At 39.0% G+C, this 11,865-nt stretch overlaps 1 protein-coding gene and 1 long non-coding RNA gene across 2 annotated transcripts in view; one reads left to right on the forward strand and one right to left on the reverse strand.

Moving 5' to 3' along the window:
- Positions 1-11,865, forward strand: part of LOC141762808 (uncharacterized) — a 196,991-nt gene that overhangs the window by 86,606 nt on the left and 98,520 nt on the right. The window lies entirely within an intron of this gene.
- LOC141762656 (dynein light chain Tctex-type 1-like) lies at positions 111-6,228 on the reverse strand. Its single transcript, XM_074626618.1, has 5 exons — positions 6,027-6,228; positions 3,460-3,501; positions 2,436-2,559; positions 1,097-1,174; positions 111-547 (listed from the first exon to the last, which is right to left on the reverse strand). Exons 1-5 carry the CDS (start codon positions 6,063-6,065, stop codon positions 474-476), a joined length of 357 nt encoding a protein of 118 aa, XP_074482719.1. The 5' UTR covers positions 6,066-6,228; the 3' UTR covers positions 111-473.

Raw genomic sequence — 11,865 nt, forward strand, 5'->3', positions numbered from 1 at the left:
CGGTGGATAAAATAAAACATAAAGAAGTGGAAGTGTAGATATAAAATCAGTAGAATAAATAAGCCGTTGTGGTGTTTTCTGCCTTTATTGATTTAAGATAAATGACTGAATTGCTCATAAAATCTCTTCATGTTTATTTTCCTGCTCCGAGTACAAAAATCCTCTCTCTTTGTTGACATGATACACATGATAAACATCAGAAAACACAGAAGAAGAAGAAGAAGAAGAAAGCGGTTGATAAATACAGCTAGATGTGACACTACTAAAACACTGCAGTGACAAGAGAAGATAAATACATTAAGATGATGATGTGTGCATGCATCAGAAGGCTGAAAATACAGTTGTGTTCTTTTCCTTTAGAGGTTAAAGGTCAAGCTTCCAGCTGTATGGCACTTGGTGGCCTCCTGCTGTTCACAGGAACACACTGCAGCACTACTCCTCTGGTGGTACTGGTTCTTATGAGTGTGTGTGTCCTATGCGACAGCCACAGCAAACACACTGACCACACAGTACATGGTGCGGTTTTCCCACCTCACGGTGCAGCTTCCTGCACACACATCAACAACAAGTAGGTGAGTGAGATTGCAGTACTTTTACTTGTAGTGGAGTATTTTTACAGTGTGGTATTAGTACTTTTACTGAAGTAAGGTTTGGAATGCAGTACTTTTACTTGTAGTGGAGTATTTTTATAGTGTGGTATTAGTACTTTTACTGAAGTAAGGTTTGGAATGCAGTACTTTTACTTGTAGTGGAGTATTTTTATAGTGTGGTATTAGTACTTTTACTGAAGTAAGGTTTGGAATGCAGTACTTTTACTTGTAGTGGAGTATTTTTATAGTGTGGTATTAGTACTTTTACTGAAGTAAGGTTTGGAATGCAGTACTTTTACTTGTAGTGGAGTATTTTTTACAGTGTGGTATTAGTAAAATGAGACAAAACATCAGAAGAGAAGAGACAGGAAGAGAACTAAACAAGAGCAGAATACAACAATAGAAAACAGAAGTGACCTGAATGAAACACTGGCAACAGATCAACCTAAAAACAATAGATACACATAGCTCTACTTGATGAGGTTTTTATTATCAGAGTGTCTTACCGTCCATGGCCGTGTCCCAGTAGCAGGAGTTAGCTGTGTGGAGGCCTGCTCCTGTTTTCTGCATCACAGCACATGTCACTGTAAGGAGAAACAGTCCCAGTAAGCACTTTATTACATTTTGGATTCTAATTTGAATATTTTACTTAGATGCAGTCACACCTACAACTTGTTTACTTCCCTCTTAAATAGACACGAGTCTGGGGAAATAGTGGAAGTAAACAAGTCGCCATTATTGTGGTGGCGTCTCACTACAATACATGCATGTTTGAATGCCAGCTGTCCTAAGAGGAGTACAGTTTTCTACGTTTGCCTTTACTTTCTATTAGGGCTGTCAAAGTTAATGCGATAATAGCTCAGTTTTAAAGCTAGAATGAAGATACTGGTATCATATGAGAGCCTAAAGAATTCATTGGTACCAACCATGTCATTCTAACTAGCTAAGTAATGCTCCAAACTTACACCGCCACATGATGGTTTTACATCGGCACACAGCGGCACACACACGTCGTCGGTATGGAAGTTACAAACATAAAGCTGCAATTTATCACAACTACCAACTATGTCATAATATCTTGTCATGATTCATATCATGAAGGAGGTTAAATAACGCTTCAAACTTTCTCTAAATGATGGCGAGGAAAAACTGTCATGTCCATTTTCAAAGGGGTCCCTTGACCTCTGACCTCCAGATATGTGAATGTAAATGGGTTCTATGGGTACCCACGAGTCTCCCCTTTACAGACATAGTCAAGTCAGCACACTGACACACTGACAGCTGCTGTTGCCTGTTGGGCTGCAGTTTGCCATGTTATGATTGGAGCATATTGTTTTATGCTAAATGCAGTACCTGTGAGGGTTTCTGGACAATATCTGTCATTGATTTGTGTTGATAATTGATTTGCATAAAGCATATTTGTCCACTCCCATGTTGATAAGATTAATAAATATTTGACAAATCTCCCTTTAAGGGACATTTTGAACAAATAAAAAAATGTGCGATTAATCTCGATTAACTATGGACAATCATGCAATTAATCGTGATGAAATATTTTAATCGATTGACAGCCCTAATATTATTATTATTATTATTATTATTATTATTACTTATTTGAACCAAAACAACGATCTTTGCCTAAACCTAACCAAGTAAACCTAAAAACTAAGTAAACCTACGTTAGGAGTTTATTTTGAAAAGACACTATGCATGTAATGCGTGGAAACTGACACCTAGAGCGTCATATTTTGAAGCGTAAGGCCATTGACCAAGCGGCGGTGTTTGACGAGTTGGGAGTGAGAACGTGTTGACACATCTGAAACCACAGTGGCAACACAGACATACCGATGTACTTGTACGGTTTCCCCTGTTTGACCAGCTGTGTAAGGCAGCGCTCCACGATGCTGGCGGTCCATTTGTTCACCTGACTCTGGCTGTAGTCGTCACCACCCACAACGTTCTCGATACACTGAGATAAAGACACAAACACACACATTCATGAGTGTTTACAGTCATGTGGAAGTCACTGGGTGCTGTTTCACCCTGAGGAGACTGAAATAAAGAGGCAACACTGTTGTGCACTTCACTAAATACCCCCGTTACAAACCCGAGTACAGTTTTAACCAGATTATTGAAGACCTCCTAAATACATGATCCACTATTTGTAAAAATTTAGAAGTGCACCAGTGAAATAGAAGACAAAAATATGACAGAAATCAGTCATTAAAACAGCTTCACGGGGTTGTTGGCTCATGTCTTCCAAATTTCATCCAATTTCAATTTTGATCCGACATGTTTTACATTATTTCAGAGATGAGTACCTCTAACATTGAAACCGATTCTTTTAATAATCCTGTGCACATCTGAATCAACAGTGAACCTTTACAGCAGCAAAATACAACGAATACTCTGCTACTGTTATAATGTGGCTGGTTAATATTTTAATTCCTAACATTTGGAGGAACTAGAAGTCAATTCACATGTTATACCTCGGCAGTGCAGCATAGATATCATGCGTGAGAAATATAGACAATATGATTAGGGGATTATCTAGGCTGTTTGTTTTTATGTTTTCCGTCTGTGTTTTTCATTTATTGATTTAATGTGATTGCATTCATTTACAAAACATCATTTGGCTCAATTTAGTTGGTAAAAAGAATGACAAATGAAACAATACATTCCCAAAAAATAGATTAAATAGGTCTGAAGTTTCCTTCAAAGACCTTTATCACTAGTTTGTAATTATAGAGTCGTAGTTAAGAGATGGAACAAGCTAATGTACGGTCTGATAAAGCGGAATAATAATAATTTAACGCTATTAAAAATAGAGGAAACAAAAGGAAACTTGATGTTGAAGGGTTAACATTACCTCTTTGACAATATTATCAGCTTCTTCAGAGTTGAAGGAGCCCTGGAAAATGGGAAGCAACAGACAAATATGAGTCAATGTAAGTTATCATACATACATAGTTTATATACATTCTTATTAAAAAAAAAACAGATTACAGTATTTAGACACAAAACATATTAGGAGTTTATAAAATATGATGTTTTGTTCTCAATTAAAATACCCAACAGGTTATACAAGTCCATAAATCGATTAGTTAATAGATGGACAATTAATTGCTAGCTATCTTTGTCATTTTCCATGTAAAAACATTTCCTGGTTCCAGATTTGCTGCTTTTCCTTTTAATGTTGTTAATAATATTAATGTATTAGTACTAATATTGAAGCAAATATCGTGAAGGTGTCGCTGGATCTTTGTGACGCCATTTCTTACTATTTTTACAAATCAAACAATCAATTGATTAATGGAGAAATTAATCAGCAGATTAATCCATAATGAAAACAATCATTAATCAAAATGAGCTCCAGCTCAGCCATCTACAACTGTAACATCCTGCTTTTACATTAATGCATGAGTAATAGTAATCTAATTATAGAATAGATAATAGTACAACAGTCACATTTTTATATTTTAAATATAAACTGGTAAACTTGTGTTTGGTGGATTATTTCTCTGTTGTTCCAATGCTAATGGTCATTGTATTCTACATGACTGGAAAGCCTGTTTGTTTACCTTCACAATGATGTCACACTTGTGAGGATCATGCATTTGTGGGATGAGCAGCACAGCTGATTATGTGGGGAGCGCCCAAGAACAATTTGCCAAAATGCTCTGCCAATGCCCTAGCTAGCTGCATTAGCTACTAGCTAGCTGCATTAGCTACTAGCTAGCTGCATTAGCTAGTAGCTAGTAGCTATGGCAGATAGCTAGTAGCTAGGGCAGACAGCTAGTAGCTAGGGCAGATAGCTAGTAGCTAGGGCAGATAGCTAGTAGCTAGGGCAGATAGCTGGTAGCTAGGGCAGATAGCTAGTAGCTAGTAGCTAGGGCAGATAGCTGGTAGCTAGGGCAGATAGCTGGTAGCTAGGGCAGATAGCTAGTAGCTAGGGCAGATAGCTGGTAGCTAGGGCAGATAGCTAGTAGCTAGGGCAGATAGCTGGTAGCTAGGGCAGATAGCTGGTAGCTAGGGCAGACAGCTAGTAGCTAGGGCAGATAGCTGGTAGCTAGGGCAGATAGCTAGTAGCTAGTAGCTAGGGCAGATAGCTAGTAGCTAGTAGCTAGGGCAGATAGCTAGTAGCTAGTAGCTAGGGCAGATAGCTAGTAGCTAGTAGCTAGTAGCTAGGGCAGATAGCTAGTAGCTAGGGCAGATAGCTGGTAGCTAGGGCAGATAGCTAGTAGCTAGTAGCCAGTAGCTAGTAGCTAGGGCAGATAGCTAGTAGCTAGGGCAGATAGCTAGTAGCTAGTAGCCAGTAGCTAGTAGCTAGTAGCTAGTAGCCAGTAGCTAGTAGCTAGAAGCTAGGGCAGATAGCTGGTAGCTAGGGCAGATAGCTAGTAGCTAGGGCAGATAGCTAGTAGCTAGTAGCTAGGGCAGATAGCTAGTAGCTAGTAGCTAGGGCAGATAGCTAGTAGCTAGTAGCTAGTAGCTAGGGCAGATAGCTAGTAGCTAGGGCAGATAGCTGGTAGCTAGGGCAGATAGCTAGTAGCTAGTAGCCAGTAGCTAGTAGCTAGGGCAGATAGCTAGTAGCTAGGGCAGATAGCTAGTAGCTAGTAGCCAGTAGCTAGTAGCTAGTAGCTAGTAGCCAGTAGCTAGTAGCTAGAAGCTAGGGCAGATAGCTGGTAGCTAGGGCAGATAGCTAGTAGCTAGGGCAGATAGCTAGTAGCTAGGGCAGATAGCTAGTAGCTAGGGCAGATAGCTGGTAGCTAGGGCAGATAGCTAGTAGCTAGTAGCTAGGGCAGATAGCTAGTAGCTAGTAGCTAGGGCAGATAGCTAGTAGCTAGTAGCTAGTAGCTAGGGCAGATAGCTAGTAGCTAGGGCAGATAGCTGGTAGCTAGGGCAGATAGCTAGTAGCCAGTAGCTAGTAGCTAGGGCAGATAGCTAGTAGCTAGGGCAGATAGCTAGTAGCTAGTAGCCAGTAGCTAGTAGCTAGTAGCTAGTAGCCAGTAGCTAGTAGCTAGAAGCTAGGGCAGATAGCTGGTAGCTAGGGCAGATAGCTAGTAGCTAGGGCAGATAGCTAGTAGCTAGGGCAGATAGCTAGTAGCTAGGGCAGATAGCTGGTAGCTAGGGCAGATAGCTAGTAGCTAGGGCAGATAGCTAGTAGCTAGGGCAGATAGCTGGTAGCTAGGGCAGATAGCTGGTAGCTAGGGCAGATAGCTGGTAGCTAGGGCAGATAGCTAGTAGCTAGGGCAGATAGCTAGTAGCTAGGGCAGATAGCTAGTAGCTAGGGCAGATAGCTGGTAGCTAGGGCAGATAGCTAGTAGCTAGGGCAGATAGCCAGTAGCTAGTAGCCAGTAGCTAGTAGCTAGAAGCTAACTTGGACGGGATACATCTCAGAATAGGTAGATATAATATATAATAGATTTGGGGTCAGACCTCGCTGCCGTTCTGATATTCCTCCATTCCTCCTGTCATCTGTCGGCTCCACAGCGGACCACTGCTGGTTGTTAACTAATGTGCTTCAAGAGGAAACTCCTCCAGCTGTCAACAACAGACTGAAGTACAGAGAGAAGAAGAAGAAGAAGCTCCTCCTGATGTCAACAACAGACTGAAATACAGACAGAAGAAGAAGAAGCTCTTCTTCTTCTTCTCTCGGTTTCTGGCGGATCGCAACCAACTTTAAGATGCATACCGCCACCTACTGTACAAGAGTGTGTAACATCATGTCATTTACTCTTAAATTCTATCCACCAATCCTGTGTCTCTTAAGAACATTAATAATGCCTTCCTGGTGCCTTCAACCCCCTCACCCTCTGTTCCCAGTATCCCCATCAGATCCCAGTCCCGTCCCTCCTCTCTGACTTGGTCCTGTAGTCTTTTTCTTTCAGCCTCATACTTTTTACATTGAATTAGGATATGCTCCACATTTTCTTTTTTACACCACAATCCCCACACATGTCACTGTTCCTTTTCCCCATTAAAGCCAAAGTGCCATTAAGACCTGTGTGATCCAGTCTGAGTCTTGTTATGATGATTTCTTCCCTTCTGTTCCTTTCTTTATACGACTTTGTTATGACCGACTTTTGTATTTTGAAATATCTCCTTCCTTTCTGGTCCTCCTCCCATCTTTTCTGCCATATCTCAACTCCTTTCCTTTTAATCACAGCTTTTCCTTCTCCTTTCCCAAGTAACACTGGTACTGTAATGTCCTTTCCCAAGTAACACTGGTACTGTAATGTCCTTTCCCAAGTAAAACTGTTACTGTAATGTCCTTTCCCAAGTAAAACTGTTACTGTAATGTCCTTTCCCAAGTAACACTGGTACTGTAATGTCCTTGCCCAAGTAAAACTGTTACTGTAATGTCCTTTCCCAAGTAACACTGGTACTGTAATGTCCTTGCCCAAGTAAAACTGTTACTGTAATGTCCTTTCCCAAGTAACACTGGTACTGTAATGTCCTTGCCCAAGTAACACTGGTACTGTAATGTCCTTTCCCAAGTAACACTGGTACTGTAATGTCCTTTCCCAAGTGAAACTGGTACTGTAATGTCCTTTCCCAAGTGAAACTGGTACTGTAATGTCCTTTCCCAAGTAAAGCTGGTACTGTAATGTCCTTTCCCAAGTAAAACTGGTACTGTAATGTCCTTTCCCAAGTGAAACTGGTACTGTAATGTCTTTTTGCAGTGAACTTTTTGCTAGTTTATCTGCAAACTCGTTCCCTTTCACCCCCTCGTGTGCTGGAACCCAACAGAATAATACATCTATACCCCCTCTGTGCAGTCTTAGCAAGCTATAGTACAATTCAATGATTAAATCTTGCCTTACAGCTTTTGTTGAATGTATACTTTCCAAAACAGCTTTTGAATCCGTGCATATCACCACTCTGTCAGGTCTGACCTCCTCAACCCACTGCATTGCAATAATGATTGCCACTATTTCTGCTGTGTACACTGATACCTGGTTTGAAATTCTTTTGGAAATAGATATTTTAAATTCTGGAATATATATACCAACTCCCACACACTCCTGTTTATTTTTGGATCCATCTGTATATATTTTGAGATAATTATTATAGCTGTTCCTTAGGTACACACTTGTTTTAACTCCCACTTCATTTACTTGCCATTCCCTTTTCTTTTCAATAATACTCATGTCTATTTTAACTTCTGGGAGCAGCCAGGGGGGTACGCTGCTTATTGGTGTCGACCTGGTGAACTCTAAGGCCTCTAGTCCTTACTTTTTCTTCCATTGTCCATCCACCCTTGAAACTTAGAGTATTCCCAACAGTTTTGTAATGTTACCTTTGTAGGATTTTCTTCTCCGCTTCCTTTTAACCTAACCCAGTATGCTAGAGCTAATTTCTCTCTTCTTAATTCAAGTGTAGTCTCTCCTGCTTCAATTAATACTGCATTAATGGGTGTTGACTTGATAGCTCCGATACATAACCGTAATGCTCTACACTGTACTCTATCCACTTTTTGTAATGATGTCTTTGCTGCTGCTCCATAAACTATACAACCATAATCTTTTGTTGATCTCATGATCACCCTATATAGTATGTCAATCAATGACTGTTTATCTGCACCCCAGTTACATCCGGCTACAGCTCGTAGTCAATTTATTACTTTTTTGCATTTTGTTTCCAGATGTTTTATATGAACATTCCATGTATATTTACTAAGATATATCTATACTTACAACATCAGATGTATGAAGGTGATACGATTGTACAGTCACGGCTGTTTGTGTCCCAAGGTTGTAGAAGAATACTTCCAGCTGAAAGCATAAACAGAAGAGAGACAGAAAACATTAGGGAATGGTTTCCAACATATTTTAGAAATGAACTTTGATGTAAAGTTCCCTTTGCCACACAATGTCTTTCAAATGTTCATGTTGTACAAAAGGCTGAAAGGTCAATCAGTGTAAAAACATGGAACTGATGATTACTCACCACATGGTCGGACTTCTCTGTGTATTGTATAATAATTCCGCAGGTTGAAAAGGAATCGATGTGTGGGGGTACTTTGACGCCGGTTGGCCCACTAACTGGCTTCACTTTAACCTCTGTTGTAACTCCTCCATCTTCCAACTTCAGACAGTCTTGTGCGGTGTCAGATTGGTTATTTTTAAAACACATTGAAACAGATGAATTGATGGTCACCTGTGAAACCAGAGAGACACCAATGATGAAGTAACAATATTAATCTTTTCAAGACTTTGACTCAACAGCAGCATAGTTTCATCTCATTTAACATTTAGTTAGTTACATTTATTTCTCCGTGTTTAACTCTAAGTGGTTTTTAATTAATCAAAATAAAACCTGTTCAAGTCCATAACGATATCTAAACATCTTTCTCGTACCTTTTTTCTCGTACCGATAGTTTTACTCTTTGAGGCTTATAATAATTTGGTAATGCTCTATTTTATGGCTCTGTTATTTCTCTATAATTTCATAATCATCTCTTGGATATTTTCTGGAAAGAACTATGAACTTTGATATTGATCTCAGGGTTTTAGTTTGCTCAGTTAGTTGTGTAGAGTTTAATAACAGAGGGACGGCTCCATTTTACATTTTTTATAATTTTTTTCCCAGACAGTCAAACAGTCTGTCTGTTAGATAAAAACACAAACATGGTTTCATTTTACTCACATCCAGGAATGTGTAACTGCGTCCATAAAAGCTGATGGGACACGAGCTGATGTCGGTCGTTTCAGACAGATTGAGGTCGACCTGGCTGGCAGCAACCACAGCGTGAATGTGAAGCAAAACAAACATCATACATCAATCCATCACGACCAACTTTACACTGTTTATTCCCAATTCACACCTCTGATTTAAAATAACATTCATCATCGTCATGACTTCTGGGTGTAAAAGATTAAATGAATGAATAAAATAAACATTTAGAAACACTTCATTTTACAGGTCCACAAATGTCATGGTAATTTGGTGATAATTAGCAAGTAACCTATTTGAAATTTATTTGGAATAACAGCCAAATTATCCCAATATTGACCTCAAAAGTTATCAAAAATTACAATAAACATTATTTAATAATTGTACTCCACTATTTCCCAGTAGCTTATTTAATACATTTCCAGGAAAAGAATACAAAGTGAATTGATATACTTTATTTCCATGTCTGCTGATAAATAGATAATAATTAGAAAATAACTTCTTTGAAATTTCTAAAAAAACTCCCTGAATCATGACATTAGCTTCCAGGTTACATTTGTGTCCCACAATGGTGAGATTTGTTCCTGTGATGAAGTGTCTTCTATTAGTTTTAGTTTTCCACCTCCGATGAAGAGTAGCTGCTTCTCAGCCTCAGGGCCCTATTTTAACCATTAGATACTATTTTAGCATATAATTATTAAATAATGTTTATAATAAAGTCATTTTTTATCAATTTTGAGGTAAATATTGGGGTAATTATATAATAATGATAATAGTAATAATAATTGTTTTGATAATTATTAATTACTTTTGATAGTCTTTTTAATGTCTTTTTGAGCTTATGTACCAATGCAAATTGGTGCCTTATTATTAATATATATTGATATTAATAATTATCTTTAATATTTCCTAATAACCAGACCAGCTCCTATCTGCGTCCCAAACAACTGAAAACGTTTCAATGGCTGCTTACCTGCCAGCAGGAGGAGCAGTGCAGCCGGCTTCATGATGGAGCCCCGAGCTGGGAGAGATACAGGTCACATAGTAAGAGACTGCAACACACTTCATTTAATCCATTCATACAGTATAAGGGATAGTGCTCATCAAACCTTTCTTGCATGCTGCATGGGGTTATTAAAAGGTTTCTTACTGTATCTAAAATCCATTAAATGGACCCTGACTGATTACCTTAAGTTGTAGCTTGTTCACCAAATTACTGCGACTGCAAAAGGCTCCATGTGAACTCTTTTAGATGAGGCCCATGCAGTCGCAGTGAGTGAAGGTGATGAATATAGATTGTGAGTGGAGAAAATGCAAAGCACGTTGTTATCAATAGCAGTAGTACTAGTGGTGTTTAATTTGACGTATTTGGAAATAAATAATTAATCAGTTTTTCTTTAATCATCCAATGAACACATGTTCACAAAAAAAGGAACTTAAAAAGATTATCCTGGCATAACATAATCCACCTGTTCTTAAGTCACAAACACATAACATAATCCACCTGTTCTTAAATCACAAACACATAACATAATCCACCTGTTCTTAAGTCACAAACACAGGAGAGAAAATAATTTAGATCAGACTTAGAAAATTCTCCCTCGCCTTTCAGGGCTTCCGTACAGTTTGCATCTGAGTGTGTCACACTTAAAGGTAATGAAGAAACTGAAAAGTGGTTGATGTTATGAGGAACTTCAGTTTCACCATAAAATATAACAAGAATAACTCATCAAATGAAAAGAACTGAAACAAAATAAACAGGAACAACATGAAAGCAGTGTAATAATAAGCTTTTTAAATGTGGAACAGAGGGGGGCTTTATTCCATAGTGTTCAAGCTAAAAGACTCAACAACAGCTGGTGCAGAATAAGGAATTAATAGATCAGAAATACTTCGAGAGTAACCAAAAGAATCTCAAAATGATAAAATTAATATTTCTAAATCATTTTAATAAGCAGTGCAGTATTTTTCTTTTTTTCCTGAATTAATATTCTTGTCGATACACTGAGTTACCATGATGCATCTTGATAGAAGCAGAATGATTTTAAAGACCAGCGGTCATCCTGTTGGTGTATAAGCGTCGTCTACAGGAAGCCAGGCAGAGAGAGGAAGAGTGTGCAGCTTGTCTTACCGTCTGGAAGTCGGGTGGAGCAGCAGAGAGATGAAGCTCTGCAGATGGAGGTCGGTGGTGAACCACTCTGGGACGTTGCTGCTCTCGGGCAGATGTGTCTGCTGTGTGCCTCTCTCTGTCTCTTTTTATGCAGGTACTTCCCATCACGCCCCTTACATTCTCAAAAACTCCCCAAACCGGCTTTTTGTGGCCTTTAGCAGTCCGTTGAGTAACTTGCTTTTCTTAGTAATTAACCACAAAAGAATGCAGCAGCTCATAAAGTAAGAACATTTCACAACCTGTGAGACGCCCTGAGGAAAATACGTTCCTATGTGACCAACCTAAACATTTTTCTACCAAATCTCTGAAGGATGTTGATATTTTTTTTATGGTAAACGTGTTTCAGTACAAACACATTTTCTTAATACTGACACAGAGGGTTATGAATTGTTCACATTTAGGCAGAGATAATTGGCTCCTTGGAGATGA

This window comes from Sebastes fasciatus, chromosome 24 (genome assembly GCF_043250625.1).
Source record: "Sebastes fasciatus isolate fSebFas1 chromosome 24, fSebFas1.pri, whole genome shotgun sequence".
NCBI lineage: Eukaryota > Metazoa > Chordata > Actinopteri > Perciformes > Sebastidae > Sebastes > Sebastes fasciatus.